Below are 18,088 nucleotides of genomic sequence, written 5' to 3'. Positions count from 1 at the left end.
GGGCTGCAACGATTAGTCGACGTTGTCGACAAAAATAGACAATAGAAATAGTTGACAATGAATTCCATCGTCGACTATTGTCGCCAGACGCGTTTTTCCAACAGAGTGAGGCATCTCACTTGATTATAGTCTCTGCTGAGAGTCGTGCATGCACAATAGCGTCTCTGTCGCTGAGCGGTAACATACAGAAATGGCGGCGTCAACATCAGGTACGCGTACCAAAACTTCTAAAGTTTGGGAACATTTTAGCCTGGATACCGCGAATAAAAAGACTACTTGCAAAGTTTGCAAAGCAGACCTTGGTGTCATGGCAGGACCTCGGTGATGCAGGAACATTTGAAGAAGCCCGTCGGGCAGTTGAACAAAACGGAGTCTGACTCGCCTCGGTGAGATTCAAGTAACGTTCAAGCCAGTACGGTTTTTATGACATTCATTGTACATTTTATCAGCGTATTTTCGCTATAAAACCGAGCTTGGGCGTTATGCCAGACTGTGCCTGACAAACGTATTTTAAATTAAATACATGCAGTCCGAACACTGTGCCTAATTGGTTTTAGATAGGACATTTTTATTTAATTTTTGTATGAATCCGCAGTATGTTCAATAAAAGATGTATTTTTCATTGTACACATCTTTCTTGTGTTAATTATCATCTGCCACATAATTAAATCAACTTCATGCTATATTTAAGAAAAAAATAATAATTATCCGATGAGTCGACTAATCGCTTCAATAGTCGGTGACTAGTCGACTATTAAAATAGTCGGTAGTTGCAGCCCTAATCATCACCACCATCATCACCACCATCACCATCATCAAAACCATCACCATCATCAACATCACCACCATCATCACAACCACCATCATCATCACCACCATCATCACAACCACCATCATCACCATCATCACCACCATCATCATAATCGTCACCACCTTCACCACCATCACCACCATCATCATCACCATCACCACCATCATCATCATCACCATCACCACCATCATCACCATCATCATCATCACCACCATTATCATCATCAACATCATCACCATCATCATCATCACCACCATTATCATCACCATCATCATCATCACCACCATTATCATCACCATCATCACCATCACCACCATCATCATCACCATCATCATCACCACCATTATCATCATCAACATCATCACCATCATCATCATCACCACCATTATCATCATCAACATCATCACCATCATCATCATCCCCATGAAAGTGAATGTGTGCTGAAGCTCACATTCCTCCAAAGACCAGAGAGAAAATTATTTCTTTTTTCACTGCTGTTCAAGGTTATTTAATTAATTAAACCCTTAATTAGATTTACTTAAATTTTTTCCAAGGCAGTATTGTCACATTCAGTGTGAGGTGATTAATAGTCTGACTTCTCAGCAGCTAGCAAGCACTTTTGCACCTTCAGAGGTGTACAACATGATAATCAACAGACAGCTTACCCCCCTGCACACACACAGACACACACACACACAGAGCTCATGTTTGTGCATCTCCTCTTCAACAGTAACCCTACTCACAATCACTGTGTCTGTAAATCTCTGCTTGCTGTTTCTTTACTGACTGACTCTATCGATCAGAGAGGCAAGTGGGCAGTGATGAACAGCTCATCTGTCCATTAACATCCTTGCATGCTAGGGAGGTGCAGAAGCTCTGGAGAGGAATGACACATGACCCTGTGATTGGCCACATTATTGCTGCACCCAAAACACACTCCTGATTATTTTCTAAACTTCTAGTTACCCCTTTGTGCCCTCTGCAGTCGTCACACACAGAATATTCATTTTTATTCTCCTTAATTTCCACACATCCCTCCTGTACCTACTTGTCTCAATAAATATGCATGACCACTGAACACATGGCCAAAGCTTCACACTTGGTTTGTGGCATCTTTTGGCCCTATTGCTGCATTCCATCAGCTGTGAAAGTCCCTCAGAAATGGAAGGAAGTCCTGGTAGAACACACAGAAGACAGTAGCATCTGCTCCAGATACTACATGCTGCTGCAGCAGTCATATTTGCTGTGGATACTCCACCATCATTACTACTGCTTTTTAGAACTGGTGTTTTGAACACTTGTGGCAAAGACAAGTAAAAGAATGCTGCAGGAGAACAAGCGAAAAGGAGGTGAGGTGAAAATGACCTTCCAGAATATGAGGTGTGTAACACATCACAACAACAATGCATTCTTGTTTGGGCCTCCTGACATAAAGGAAATAAATGACTAAAAACACACAGAACAAATCTTTATGGATCCACCACAACTGGAGTTCACCAAAAATCAATATGCTGTCAGTTGTCTTCCTGTCTCCTATCTGCAGTATCAGAAGCACCACTTACACACGGTACCAGTACCTTATTGCTTCTGGAATAATTGACAGTTCAAGACTGACCTGACTCCAGGGGCTCAAGAGCCAGTTGGGACTTCTTCCCTAACAACCACAAAAAAAACCCAAAAAACTGCCCCCCCCCCCCCAGTCAACATACAGGCCAGGCCAGCAGTACCGTGTGTGCAACCAGAGGTACCTGGTGTGTCTGCTGTGTATGTAAGGCTGATATAACATCACACAACATCTATTGTACATGAAACGTGCCATGGTAAAAGACCTGAAAGCGCTCCAACACAAATAACTTAATCAAAGATGGTGTCCAGCATATCCAGACCATTTTTCCATCCACGCAGTTTCTCTCAGATCAGAAACATTCTGTCTCCAGGTGAGAACGAGTCCATGCATCTGGGACTTCTAGGCTGAACGATCGTAACTCTTCATTGTCAGGCTGCACCAACAAGTGGTTAAAGGCTCTCCAGCTGGTCCAGAATGCAGCTGCAGGCGTCCTGACAGGAACCAGGAGCAGAGACCACATCACCCCGTCTTAGCTTCGCTGCACCAGCTTCCAGTAAAATCCAGAACAGAGTTTAAAATCCAGCTCCTCACTTTTAAAGCTCTTATGGTCAGACTCCATCGTATCTGGAAGAGCTCCTAGTTCCTCATGAACCCACCAGAGCACTACGCTCCCAGCATGCACGGTTCCAGCTGGTTCCTAGTGTTCTAACAGTAGATTGGGAGAGGCTCCCCTCCTGAGGATCCGTCTCCCAGTTTCAGTCCAGGACCCAGACCCCCTCTCTATGTTTAAGAGCAGACTTAAGACCTTCCTTTTTCAGAATCAGAATCAGATTACTTTACTCATCTCCAAGGGAAATTCTGTTCATAACAGTGCTCCAGTAAACAACAATAAACAGGGAAAGAAGAGAGACCAAGGCTCAGCACATAGTGACGGAACAAGACGATATACAAAGTGCAAAAGAGCAGTATGCAAAAATAAGTAAGAACAATGAGTGGGTCGTTGACATGAATTAACCCGAAGACAGGGCAGTGATTGTGGATGGTTGACACTGCATTCACAGAGATGTACAGTTTTATTGCCACTGGGAGAAAGGACCTTCTGTGGTGCTCAGTTTCTGAGGTGGGGGGGTCTGAGTCTATTGGTCCGTGTTCTGTGCTGGACCAGGAGCTGATGGAGGGAGTGGGTGATGTTGTCCAGTGGGGCTGAGCAGTTTTATTGATCCTGTGGTATTTATCCATATTTGTTTCCTCACAGTATCGATTTTTCGGTCGTGAGTATCGATACATTGAGCCCCATTCCAATCCCCCGCACTTTGCAGGAAGAGCAGTTCTGTCTGCCAGCTGCTGGTGTCGCTGTAGAGCATTTCTAGTTACCCACACACCGACGCCTCTCTCTTCAGGTGAGAGCTGAGACATTCAGGAGAATGGCGGCAAGTATAAATCCAGCGCCTGCAGGCTTAAACGCAGATGTGTGGGAGCATTTTGGGTTCAAAGACAAAAAGGACAGTTAAGATTTAGACAAAAGTGTGGCAGTTTGTGAGCTGAGTCACACCAACGTGAAGTCCTCTGGAAGCACCACCTGCGAGCCTCCTAAAATGTCACCACCGGACAAGGACATGCCAACTGAGACCGAGCCCAAGAAGCTGCGGCGTGACCCCAAACAAACCACGCTGGACAGTGACGGCGGTTGTTGCCACAAGTTCCCATCTTCTTCACCGAGGTCGCAGAAAATGATGGAGTCCATTGATTTGAGAGCTTATTGGGTGGTGGCAAACACCGGCTTTAGGCGCCTGGTGAACGCGATGGAGCCCCGCCATGCTACCGTCACCCATGAATTGAATTATTGGCTGCCATTGTTTATTTTTGGTGAAGCTGGTGGCTGGACTGGCTAGCAGCTCCCTCCTATGTTCAGTATCTAGCTGAAACCCTAAGAAGGCCAGTGGCTGCACTTTAACTCTCAATGTTCACTCTTCTAAAGCTTGAAAGCTACAATTTGCACTCAGTTTCAATAAATGAAACTAATTTTCTCAGCACGTCTTTGATTCACTTTGTCCAGCATTTGTGAGCTGCCAGTCAGAGCCTCATGTTGTGTACTTGATGCTTTCAGTTCAGTTCATTCAATCCAAGTCAAAGGAACTCAAGATGTCACCAAAGTCACTTTGTCCTTTAAAACCTTTCAGAAAAGCATGGAAGTGTAGGGAATCATATCGTGAGCTTAAAATTGTGTATTGAATTGTGAGATTAGTATATTGCTACAGCCCTGGTGTCCAGGATGCTCTGTAGTTTCAGAAGCATCCTTCTCTCTGTCACTGTCTCAAAGGAGTTCAGTTTCACCCCCACCACATTCCCAGGTTTGAGGATGAGTCTATTGAGTCTATTTGCGTGTGCAGTCCTCAGTCTGCTGCCCAGCACACCACAGCAAACAGAACCGCACTAAAAACCACAGACTTGTAGAACATCGTCAGCCTCGTCCTGCAGATGTTGAAAGACCTGGGGTGATGAGGGCACTGGGGTGCGACATCTGTAGCTCCGCGACTGCTCTGTGGGTGACGTCACACGCTGTTGTCAGGTTGGCAGATGGGGGGATGTAAACCGTTACAATGATGGAACTGTGCGATCTCCCGGGGCATGTAACATGGGTGCAGTCCAGTGGCTATCAGTTCAAGGTCCAGGCCACATATCCGTTTTTTAAACGTGATATTACTGGGATGACACCACTTGTTGGTAATGAGAACAGCAAGCCCATCTCCACCGTGGTGAAATCCCCATCGGCCTGTATAGTCTGGAACCCCGCCAGAGAGACGTTGTTGTCGGGAACATCCTGGAGAAGCCATGTCTACGTAAAGCATGTGACACTGCCCCCACAATACTCTTGTTGACTCCTGGCTAGCACCATTACCACGTCCATCTTGTTTCCCAGCGACCTCACGTCAATGATGAAAGAGGGGAGACACGGTTGATATCTCCTCCTCTCCAGAAGCTTCTGTTGGTTCCATTTTCTCCGTCGGTTAGTTCTTCCTCTGTAGCCAAGGGGTGTTCTCCTCTGGACTTCAGCAGGAATGTCCGGCATGAGCGAGATCAGCTGATCACTGGATTAAACAACGCATCCCTGGAGTTGCTGGGCGACGGAGAAGCCGCCAAACAAAAGTGTCAAAAAGATAATGTAGAACACAACCAAAACTCTCTCTCCCAGCATCTTTAGAGACTAACTAATTACAAAGTTAAATCTAGGAACAAAGTGAAGACAAAAAGAGGAAAAAAGGAGGAAAAGTACTGAAAACACAAAAGTTGAGGCGGACCAATGGTTTCAGGCTGCTATGCACCTCAGCGCATGCGCACTACACTCATCTTTGGGGCCAGTCAGGCTGATCCTGGACCAGCTCCTAGTTTATGCTGCTATAGACTGAGACTACCAGGGGACTCCCATGATGCACTGAGCTTCCTCCTCCTCTCTGCTTCTATCCATCTTTATCAACAACATCCCTCCCTCCATGTTCTCCCTTTTCTCCTGTTCAGGGTGGTGGGGGTGGAGCCTACCCCAGCAGCCTTCCCCCTGGACAGGTCACCAGTCCATGGCAGGGCCAACACATATAGACAGACAACCATTGGCTCTCCCAGCCACGCCTACGGTCAATTTAGAGTCTGGATTAACCTGGTCCCCTCTTGATGTCTTTGGACTGTGGAGGAAGCTGGAGTACCAGAGAGAACCCACGCAGGAACAGTGAGAACATGGAGACTCATCCAGAAAGACCCCGTGCTCCAACCAGGGCTCCACAACCTTCTAGATGGGGGGCCACAAGGAGGACCACTGCTCCACCGGGCCGCCGACAACATCCTCATGTGTCAATCATCCATCAACCTTAACTTCTTCCTGGAGGTGTCTGGGCTCTCGCCCTGCAGGTCACCCGGGGTTGTTCTAGAGTTCTACAGGTCGAGAGTTCTAGAGTTCTACAGGTCGGGAGTTCTACAGGTCGAGAGTTCTACAGTTCTACAGGTAGAGAGATCACGAGTTCTACAGGTAGAGAATTCATGAGTTCCACAGGTCTAGAGTTCTACAGTTCTAGAGTTCTACAGGTCTGGAGTTCTACAGGGCTAGAGTTCCACAGATCGAACGTTCTACAGGTCGAGAGTTCTACAGGTCGAGAGTTCTGAAGGTCGAGAGTTCTACAGTTCTACAGGTCTAGAGTCCTACAGTTCTACAGGTAGAGAGATCACGAGTTATACAGGTCGAGAGTTCTACAGTTCTAGATTTCTACAGTTCTAGAGTCCTACAGGTCGAGAGTTCTACAGTTCTACAGGTCGAGAGTTCTAGAGTTCTACAGGTAGAGAGATCATGAGTTCTAGAGTTCTACAGGTCGAGAGTTCTAAAGGCAGAGAGTTCTACAGGTCTAGAGGTCTAAAGGTCTAGAGATCTCGAGTTCTACAGGTCGAGAGTTCTACTGGTCGAGAGTTCTACAGGTCGAGAGTTCTCGAGTTCTACAGGTCGAGAGATCACGAGTTCTACAGGTCGAGAGTTCTACAGGTCGAGAGTTCTACAGGTCTAGAGTTCTACAGGTCTAGAGGTCTAGAGTTCTACAGGTCTAGAGGTCTAGAGTTCTACAGTTCTACAGGTAGAGAGATCACGAGTTCTACAGGACGAGAGTTCTACAGCTCTAGACTTCTACAGGTCGAGAGTTCTACAGGTCGAGAGTTCTAGAGTTCTACAGGTTGAGAGTTCTAGAGTTCTACAGGTAGAGAGAGATCACGAATTCTACAGGTAGAAAGATCACGAGTTCTACAGGTCGAGAGATCACGAGTTCTACAGGTCGAGAGATCACGAGTTCTACAGGTCGAGAGATCTCGAGTTCTACAGGTCGAGAGATCACAAGTTCTACAGTTTTAGAGTTCTACAGGTTGAGAGTTCTAAAGGCAGAGAGTTCTAGAGTTCTACAGGTCTGGAGCTCTAAAGGTCTAGAGATCTTGAGTTCTAATGGTCTAGAGTTCTACAGTTCTACAGGTCAAGAGTTCTAGAGTTCTACAGGTAGAGAGAGCTCGAGTTCTACAGGTTGAGAGTTCTACAGGTCGAGAGTTCTACAGGTCGAGAGTTCTACAGGTCGAGAGTTCTAGAGTTCTACAGGTCAAGAGTTTTAGAGTTCTACAGGTAGAGAGAGATCACGAGTTCTACAGGTCGAGAGATCACGAGTTCTACAGGTCGAGAGATCACGAGTTCTACAGGTCGAGAGATCTCGAGTTCTAACGGTTGAGAGATCTCGAGTTCTACAGGTCAAGAGATCTCGAGTTCTACAGTTTTAAAGTTCTACAGGTTGAGAGTTCTAAAGGCAGAGAGTTCTAGAGTTCTACAGGTCTGGAGCTCTAAAGGTCTAGAGATCTCGAGATCTAATGGTCTAGAGTTCTACAGGTCAAGAGTTCTACAGGTCGAGAGTTCTACAGGTCGAGAGTTCTAGAGTTCTACAGGTAGAGAGATCACGACTTCTACAGGTAGACAAATCACGAGTTCTACAGGTCGAGAGATCTCGGTTTCTACAGTTCTGCAGGTCGAGAGTTCTAAAGGCAGAGAGTTCTAGAGTTCTATAGGTCTAGAGCTCTAAAGGTCTAGAGATCACGAGTTCTACAGGTCGAGAGTTCTTCAGGTCGAGAGTTCTAGAGTTCTAAAGGTCTAGAGATCTCGAGTTCTAAAGGTCTAGAGATCTCGAGTTCTACAGGTCTAGAGTTCTACAGGTAGAGAGATCTAAATTTTGAGAGTTCTAGAGGAAGATATAAGAACTGATGCTGACAGAAACCTGTTAAACTGCCCTTTGTGAGAGCGCGTGTGTATTTTTGTGAGCGTGTGAAAGTGCGTGTGTATTTTTTTGTGTGTGAAAGTGCGTGTGTATTTTTGTGTGCGTGTGAAAGTGCGTGTGTATTTTTGTGTGCGTGTGAAAGTGCGTGTGTATTTTTGTGTGCGTGTGAAAGTGCGTGTGTATTTTTGTGTGCGTGTGAAAGTGCGTGTGTATTTTTTTGTGTGTGAAAGTGCGTGTGTATTTTTGTGTGCGTGTGAAAGTGCGTGTGTATTTTTGTGTGCGTGTGAAAGTGCGTGTGTATTTTTGTGTGCATGTGAAAGTGCGTGTGTATTTTTGTGTGCGTGTGAAAGTGCGTGTGTATTTTTGTGAGTGTGTGAAAGTGCGTGTGTATTTTTGTGTGCGTGTGAAAGTGCGTGTGTATTTTTGTGAGTGTGTGAAAGTGCGTGTGTATTTTTGTGAGTGTGTGAAAGTGCGTGTGTATTTTTGTGAGCGTGTGAAAGTGCGTGTGTATTTTGTGAGCGTGTGAAAGTGCGTGTGTATTTTGTGAGCGTGTGAAAGTGCGCGTGTATTTTTGTGAGTGTGTGAAAGTGCATGTGTATTTTGAGAGTTTGAAAGTGCGTGTATCTGAGTGTGTGCGTGAATCTGCGTGTGTGTATTTGAGTTTGTGTGAATGTGAGTGTGTAAATGTTTGTGTGTGTGTATTTGAGTGTGAGTGTGTGTATGTGCATTTATCTGGGTGTGCGTGAATGTGAGAGTAGTTTTGTGTGTGTGAAAGTGCGTGTGTGTGTATTTTTGTGTGAACGTGCGTGTGTATTTTTGTGTGTGAAAGTGTGTGTATCTGAGTGTGTGTGTGAGTGTGAACGTGCATGTGTGTATTTTTGTATGAAAGTGCGTGTGTATTTGAGGGAGCCAGAGTCCATCCATCCATCCATCCATCTTCTCCCTCTTATCCTGTTAAGGGTCACAGGGGGTGGAGCCTATCTCAGCTGACATTGGGTGAGAGGTGGGGTTCACCCAGGACGGGTCACCAGTCCGTCTCAGGACCATCAGGAGCAATTAGGGGTTCAGTATCTTGCTCAAGGACACTTGGACATGGTCACCAGGGGAAGTGGGGATCAAACCAGCGACCCTTCAGTTGCTAGAAGGCTACGTGACCTCTGAGCCACGCAAAGGACAAAAGGCAGGAGGAACAGAGTACCCACATGCGCACTCATACACACTCATACAACCATACACACACTCAAACACACACATACAACCATACACGCACTCAAACACAGTCATACAATCATACACGCACTCAAACACAGTCATACAATCATACACACACTCAAACACACACATACAACCATACACACACTCAAACACACTCATACAACCATACACACACTCAAACACACACATACAACCATACACACACTCAAACACACTCATACAACCATACACACACTCATACAACCATACACACACTCATACAACCATACACACACTCAAACACACACACATACAACCATACACACACACTCAAACACACACACACTCTGGCTCACCTTTTACCTGCGACTTGTGAGCTAAACGCTCCTGGTTGGACGCGTCGTCGTAGAGTAACAGAAGCGGAAGTTCATCACTCAGGTGACGTATTTTCACTCATGATCTCCTCCTCACCAGCAGCTGTTACCCAGGTGTGTGTCCGTCAGTGCAGGTGATGGAGGCTGATGGCTACATCACTACTAACCCTTCACGCTCGCGCTGACTGTGGGGATGTGGGAAAGACGCGCGCGGCCGCATTCCTGATGATAACCGCGCCACCAAGGGGGGGGGGGTGTTTAATTATCATTATTATCATTAATTACTAAAAGCTCACTGCCATGCTGGAGGCTCCAGTGAGACTCTCTCTCACTCACTCACTCACTCACTCACTCACTCACTCCCACACACACACACACACACACACACACACACACACACACACACACACGACCCCCCTGCAGCAGCAGTACTGCATGTGAAGCCCTGAACTTGGTTGTCCTGTACGGGCGGTACCGGGACTCACCTGACACGCAGACCGTCCAGCTCGCGTGGAGGATCATCAGCAGTTCCAGAATCACGTCCATCGCTTCTCGTCACAGGTGCATCGTCACTGATTCGGAGGGAAGCAGAGAGCGGAGCGTCCTCAGCAGCTGTGTCCGGGTCCCGGTGCGCACCTGCCGCCAGGTAGCACCCGCTCCAGGCTCATCGCAGGAACCGAGCCGGCGACGCGCCCCCTCCCCCCCCCCTCCCAGCGGGGCTGAACTGCTCCGGAGGGAAGAGCTGCACGCGGACACAGGAGAGGATCCTCAGTTCACGGACTCATTCCAGCGCGTCCGGACCGAATCCCTCATCCACCCGGCGGGTCCCGTCCAGCGGCTCTAGCAGTCGCGCATGGTTCCGGTTCCGCTCAGGGAAGCAGGATCACCTGGAAACGCCTCACAGCTCACACTCGCAGCGCCAGGTGGCGAGCCTCCGATCCTCACTCCTCGCGCTGCTGCCAGCGATCAGCAGCAAGGCAGACGCCGTACCATATGCGCTTCCGGTGAGAGCTTTCAAAATAAAAGCATCCACCAAAGGTTTCACCTGAGGAAGCTTTGACATGAATTCTAAGAGTCGCAAAATGATGTAATAAACTTCGGCTATGAGGTTTGTGGCGCGTGTCTGTAAACAGATGCAAAGTAACCACACCAACTCTCAGATGGAACAGCGGACGTGAAACGACACTGAGAGCCAATCATGGCCAATCAGAAATTCACGTCATCACTGGACGGCGAGGGACCGGCTTGCTGGCCGCCGCCCTTCCCCGCTGCAACTGCAGCCGACATCCTTTACTTTGATCCATGCTTTTACTTTGTAGCAGCAGCTAAAACCCATTTCCGGACAAGGAACGATCGGGATTCATGAGGAGCAACGCGCGCGGCCGAGGGCGCTGTGAGTGCACGTGCGGACGGGGACACAGGTGGGTGAAAGCTGCGTGCAGCAAACAAATGTAACACGAGTGTGATGCGGACGGAACCCTGCCGGTGTGTGTGTGTGTGTGTGTGTGTTCGATTTCCAACTTAAAGTCACCTGACTCACAAAGAAGCCGTGACACACACGCTCACTGTCAGAGCTCCTGAAATATCCGGTGAGCCTCTTCATCCGGGTATTCGTGTCTCCGCCCTCCTTTCCTTTATGAGACCGAAAGATCAGTGCGCCCCCTACTGCAAGTTTCCATGAGCAAGGAGCTGCTGAACTGGGGGTTGGGGTCAAGCTCAGCAGAGGACAACATGTCCCTTACCTGTGACCCACCTGCAGCGGCTGGAGCCAGCGACGCCAGAGCAGCAGCAGCCTGACCTCTGCTGCCCAACAAGTGGTGTCAAATGATGTCCAGAGGCATCAGTATATATATACATACATATATATATATATATATATATATATATATATATATATATATATATATATATATACACACACACACATATATATACATATATATATACATATATATATACACACACACATATATATACATATATATATACATATATATACACATATATATACATATATATACACATATATATATACACATATATATACATATATACGTATATATGTATGTATATATATATATGTGTGTATATATATGTATATATATACAGTACAGTACCTTTATTAGGTACACCTTGTTAGTACCAGGTTGGGCCCCCTTTTGCCTTCAGAACTGCCTTAACCCTTGGTGGCACAGATTCAACAAGGTACTGGAAGCATGCCTCAGAGAGTTTGGTCCATATTGACCAGCACCGGGCCGCTTGTCGGGGGACGGGCTGGCCTGAATGCCGCTGGACCTGGCGGATGACTCTGAGCCGGCGGGGGTTCTGCACGTTGGCGACATGGCTGACGGATCAATTTGGTTAATTTAATGTCTGATTCTGTGTATTTGTATCAAAGAAATGTGCGTGGATTCTGGCGCTCTCACAAATTGAATCATCCGGATTTTTTTGTGCGCACGTAACTTTCGCGATTCTTGCGACCTCAGTTTTTTAGTATGAGATCCACGCAAGTATTGATACATGAGGCCCCAGGTGACTGTGGAGGCCGTTGGAGGACAGTCACCTCATTGTCATGTTCAAGAAACCAGTCTGAGATGATTCCAGCTTCATGACACGGTGCGTTATCCTGCTGGAAGTCGCCATCAGAAGATGGGTCCACTGTGGTCATCAAGGGATGAACGTGGTCAGCAACAATACTCAGGTAGGCTGCGGCGCTGCAACGATGCTCAATTGGTACCCAAAGTGTGGCAAGAAAATATCCCCACACCATGACAGCCCCACCAGCAGCCTGAACCCTTGATACAAGGCAGGATGGATCCATGCTTTCATGTTGCTGATTCCAAGTTCTGACCCTACCATCCGAATGTTGCAGCAGAATCCAGACTCATCAGACCAGCCAACGTTTTTCCAATCTTCTGTCCAATTTTGGTGAGCCTGTGTGAGTTGTAGCCTCAGTTTTCTGTTCTTAGCTGACAGGAGAGGCACCCGGCGGGGTCTTCTGCTGCTGTAGCCCATCTGCTTCAAGGTTCGACGTGGTGCGCGTTCAGATGCTCTTCTGCACACCTTGGTTGTAACCAGTGATTATTTGAGTTCCTGTTGCCTTTCTATCAGCTTGAACCAGTCTGGCCATCCTCCTCTGACCAACAAAGCATTTTTGCCCTCAGAACTGCCGCTCACTGGATATTCCCTCTTTTCGGACCGTTCCCTGTAAACCCTAGAGATGGTTGAGCCTGAAAGTCCCAGTAGATCAGCAGTTTCTGAAACACTCAGACCAGCCCGTCTGGCACCAACTACCATGCCACGTTCAAAGTGTCTTAACTCACCGTTCCTCCTCATTCTGATGCTCAGTTTGAACGCCAACAGGTGGTCTTGACCATGTCTACATGCCTAAAGGCATCGAGTTGCTGCCATGTGATTGGCTGATTAGTAATTTGTGTTAACGAGCAGTTGGACAGGTGTGCGTGTGTGTATATATATACACATATATGTGTGTATATATATATATATATATATATACACATATATGTGTGTATATATATATATATACACATATATGTGTGTGTATATGTGTGTATATATATGTGAATATATATATACTCATATAGATATACACACAAATATATATGTGTGTATGTATATATGTGTATATATATGTGAATATATATATATATACACATATATATACACATATATATGTGTATATATATGTGTATATATATATATATATTCACATATATATACACATACACACACATATATACATACACACATGTGTATATATATACATATATGTGTATATATATATGTGTGTGTATGTGTATATATATACACATATATATACACATATATATGTGTATATATATGTGTATATATATATATATATTCACATATATATACACATATATATGTGTATATAAATATGTGTATATATATATATATATTCACATATATATACACATACACACACATATATATATACACATGTGTGTATGTATATATGTGTGTATATATGTGTATATATGTGTGAATATATATATATACACATATAGATATATACACACACACATAGATGTACACATATATATGTGTGTGTATATATATATATACATATGTGTGTGTGTATATCTATATACACATATATAGATATACACACACACATATATAGATGTACACATATATGTGTGTGTGTGTGTGTGTGTGTGTGTGTGTGTGTGTGTGTGTGTGTGTGTTATAACCACATTATTGCCTTGTCTTTTCTTTTGTTCTCCTTTCATCTTCTCTGCTAAAAGTGCTCAGGCAGAAGAACTGTAACATGTAGAACCCTGAAATGTTCTGGTGGGTTTGGAGAGAACAGCTGTCCTCTGAGAGAGAACCCTCTCTTATCTGACTCTCTGGATTCACCCTCTCGACTGAAGCTCGTGGGTTTGATTCCCCAGGTTCATTCCAACAGATCATCAGCATCCATGCTCGTCCATACTCAAACAGCCGTTGCTCGTCTTCCCTTGACATTTATTCATGCCCCATCTTTGTTTAATGGCTTGGCCACTTTTCATCACTCTGTGTGTGTGTGTGTGTGTGTGTGTGTGTGTGTGTGTGTGTGTGTGTGTGTGTGTGTGTGTGTGTGCTAGAGTTTGAGAGAGTGAGTGAGTGAGTGACAGGAGGGGGAGCAGGCATACGTGACTGCTGAGCTCCGCTGGCTCCTGCCTGAGCCTTTCGTCTAAGGAGCTGCATCTTTATTGCGACGGTGCTGCTGCTGTTTCTGATGACTCTGTTTGAAAATATCGCTCAGCCAAGATGCCAAATCAAATTAAATATCTGAAACGACAGAAACCTCGTGCTTGATGTCTCAGCTGCTGCCACAGACGACTCTGTTAATGTGTTTGTGATGAAGAACAGGAGCGCCGGCGTGTCCAGCAGGCGCGGCTGAGATTACCAGCCTGATCGATATTCTTGTGGTTCAGAGGCCAAATTTACGCAGATGAAAGACACTAATTATGCTCGTGCCAGGATGAGGAAGAATGACTGCGCTGCTAATGGGAAAATCAAAACGCATTATGGACGGCCAAACGATTTTATTTTTCTTCAGAGAGTTTGTCTCCTCAGAAACAGATGGAGACGAGAGCAAACGGAGCTGCTCCCAGGAAAGAAGGCGGAAGATGAAGGTTTGATTGGGTTCATTAGGAATAATTCTGACTTGAACTGCTCAAATCTGCCCGATCTCATTATCATTGACTCAGTCTGGCCTGCTCCCCACTGGGGGACTGGTGTGAGTGTGTGTGCGTGCACCTGTGTGTTATCTATTTTTGGACTGTATTTGATTGATCTGAGAATGAAGGTGAAACTCGCATTGACTGTTTGACATCAAAAACATCGCAGTCTTTTACTAACAGACTCCATGTGTTGCCATGGATACCAAGACATGCTGTGTTTGTATGTTCAGCCCAACATTACAGAAGTCAGACCTCAGGAACGGGCCGCTCCATCAGAGGGCCGATGCATGACCAGCAATAAGAGCCTTAACAAGGCGGCCTTCCTGGTGGCGCGTGGCACCCACCAAGGCCTCCTCTTGACTGGGACCCGCTCGCGCTGTGCCGCCGGCGCCTCTCGGCAACCCTGAACGTCAGGAGGGCCCATAAGATGGGGAACCGCTGATAGCCATGAGAGCTCCATCAGCTAATGACGGAGGAGTTCCAACATCCACCTCGCTGCTCCTACTTATCAGCTTAGTCGCACTAATGGGAATTGTTTGATCTACACACCAATGGCTCCATCATCTGATGTGAATATTTTATCACTTGTCTCTAATTAAAATGAGAATGTGCATTGCTATCAAACATAATTGCATTTTTTTAAATCTGTCTTTCATGGCACTTATTGTAGCCACTTGAAAATCAAATTTAAATGTGTATCTTTTATTTCCCCTTGATTAGGGTTTGAAACGCTGGGAGGACAATCGGTGTGTTTTCTGAGCTCAGTTTCAACATCTTCTAAAGTCTAAAGGATGAAAAGACAGACATGGCTGGAATTCTGATTGTGCTGATGGCAGCAGTGAGATGGAGCAGTGAGGCCGTGCAGACGAGCTGGGTGTTAAATCCGCTTTATTAATGAATTTGCCTTGATGGATTAGAACGATTTTAACGAATGAAAATGGTGCTTGACTTCGACGGTGACCAGCTGCTCTTCCTCCCTCTGGCTTGTGCGTTCTGTCGGACACGCAAACACTGCAGAGCCTCACTGCTCGTCTGGACTTAAACTGCTGAACTTGTGTCTGATCGCTTGATCTGAACTTGTGATGTCACTTCCTGTCCCTCACTGACAGGAGGGTCAAGGTTCAAATTTATTATCATCCAAAGACTGCAGTAGGCATCAAAAGCACATCAGTTAACACAAAGACATGTCATGTTGTAATCTGTGACATGTGACAAGAACACAATAATCAGTCAATAAATCCAGGAGGAAGCCGCCAGCCCAAATGAACGAAACACGCCCACTCACCACACGCCAGGCTAAAGGCTAAGTCGCGCTACGAGGGCTAGAACTGCAATGCACGGCAAGTCCAACTCCAGCAGTAAAATAAAGTGAGAAGCTGCGCAGTGGAGTGAGTTCAACATTTTGGACACCAAGCTACAGTCTCAGTGAGCACAGGTCCACACTCAGCTGGAGAAGTGACCAGTTTAAGACTGAGGGCTTCACCCGTGCTGATGGTGCTGGAGGTTAAACCAACCACTGGAACTGCTGTCAACCAGTCAGAGCTTTGAGGTTTGAGTGTGGAAGAGAGCAGGAATCGAGTGCAGAGGCTCCTCGGTCACCTCTCAAGTACACTGTCATGCTACAGTTGTCATTTCATACAAGCTACGTGTGTCACCTGGTCAGAGGTAAAACACGACACTGGTTGCGTTGCTGTTCCCTCAAAGAGAGAGACTCCACCTGTAAAACAGCTGATCCTCATGACACGCCACTCTGACATCACGCCCTTCCTCTCACACCAGGCCTTGTGACAAGAACGTTAACAGCACATGCATCAGAGGAGGGAAACCTTTAAAGCAGCATCCTGGCAGTCAGCAGCAGTACTGTCATCAGTGGCAGGAGACTGCCAGCATCACTCCACGGGTGCCGCCATCTTCCTTCCATCCACCAGAGGAGAAGATATTTGTGCATATTGTGATGAAGCATCCGTGTTCCATAAATAAGTTTGTCTAGGGGCTGAGGAGCTGCAGAGCTGGCTCTCTGTGAGCTCCTCCCACCCACTCACCATGTGGTTATTGTGGATTTGTGGCTTGAAATGATCACATGGAGGTTTATTTTTGAAGGTGTTATGAAACGATTGTGATGAAGGTGGCGAATGTCACAAAGACGTGGAAACTGAAGGGTGCCACGTTCAGAGAAGTGCGGCTCATCAGGAATGTCACGTCATCTTCGCGTTGTGCTAAATTGCTTTTAATCATGTGACAACAACCAAGCTTGGAGTTTTACTGCTGAAGCTCAGGTGACAGTGAGCTGGTGGCACCGGTTCTCCTGCAGTTCCTGGAACCACTTCATCTGATGAAAGAGATGATCTGTTGATGAACAGTGACCTGCTGCTGCCTCAGCTGGGGAACTGAGACCAATAAAGGACAAGAAAGAGGAAAGAAGACTGACAAATAACTCCATGATGCTGAAATTAGTTTGACGCTTTGTATTTGTGAGGTGACCCACAGGACACAAGTGACACAGAGGCCGTCTGTCAGGGAACCGGCCAGCAACACATGCGCTTCCTCCAAATGCTGCCAGTTCCTGCTAGACTGCAGTATGAGAGGGAGGAGAGAGCGGGGGAGGGGGAGGGAGGAAAGAGAGAGTGCATGGACGCTCCTCAGAGGTTTGAAGGCTCTTGACTTGTGTTCTCGCTTTGGTTCTAAGTACCCGGGCATTTTGTCCCCCTGCAGCTGCCTTCGTCTCTCCCCACCAGCATTTATCATCTCACTCTTCAGACTGTCATCACAACAAAAATGTCTTCTGTAGGTCTCCTCCATGGAAGGTGGAGCGACACAGGATTCCTGCTCTTTTCTTCTAAATTAATGTTTCCATGACAAAACTGACGGCTACGCCGGAGAAGCAGGATCGGTTCCTGGAGGGATCGTCACAGAACCACTGGGGTCTCGTGGGCATCAGCGGCACTGCAGCTTTGCTCAGGCTCTCAGTGATATAATGGCTATCACGGACACACGTATGAAGTCATGTGCAACACAGCAGCAGCAGCTTTCATAAAGGAAAATGTGATGTTACATTTCAGAATTTGGGGTCCAAATGAATGAAGATGTAATTGTTGTCTTTGTAACCTCTAAACCTCCAAGAACACCAAGATCCTTTACAACGTTCGTGTGAA

General features: G+C 46.3%; 1 protein-coding gene and 1 long non-coding RNA gene across 2 annotated transcripts in view; one reads left to right on the top strand and one right to left on the bottom strand.

Moving 5' to 3' along the window:
- Positions 1-10,697, bottom strand: part of ca10a (carbonic anhydrase 10 (inactive)a) — a 162,322-nt gene extending 151,625 nt beyond the window's left edge. The window contains exon 1 of the mRNA XM_086195302.1: positions 10,212-10,697. Within this exon, the coding sequence (XP_086051428.1) occupies positions 10,212-10,272 (61 nt within the window). The 5' untranslated portion in view covers positions 10,273-10,697. The remainder of the gene's footprint in view (positions 1-10,211) is intronic.
- Positions 10,121-15,554, top strand: LOC147239314 (uncharacterized). The gene is made up of 3 exons (XR_015111484.1): positions 10,121-10,730; positions 11,046-11,147; positions 15,167-15,554. It is a non-coding gene; the product is annotated as an uncharacterized LOC147239314 (long non-coding RNA).
- Positions 15,555-18,088: the final 2,534 nt, after the last annotated feature.

The sequence above is a fragment of the Aulostomus chinensis genome, chromosome 23, assembly GCF_037954235.1.
Source record: "Aulostomus chinensis isolate RoL2024-O1b breed Wild chromosome 23, RoL_Achi_v1.0, whole genome shotgun sequence".
NCBI classification, from domain to species: Eukaryota; Metazoa; Chordata; class Actinopteri; order Syngnathiformes; family Aulostomidae; genus Aulostomus; species Aulostomus chinensis.
The sequence above is the reverse complement of the archived record's forward strand: the minus strand, read 5'-3'. Positions and strand labels throughout refer to the sequence as shown.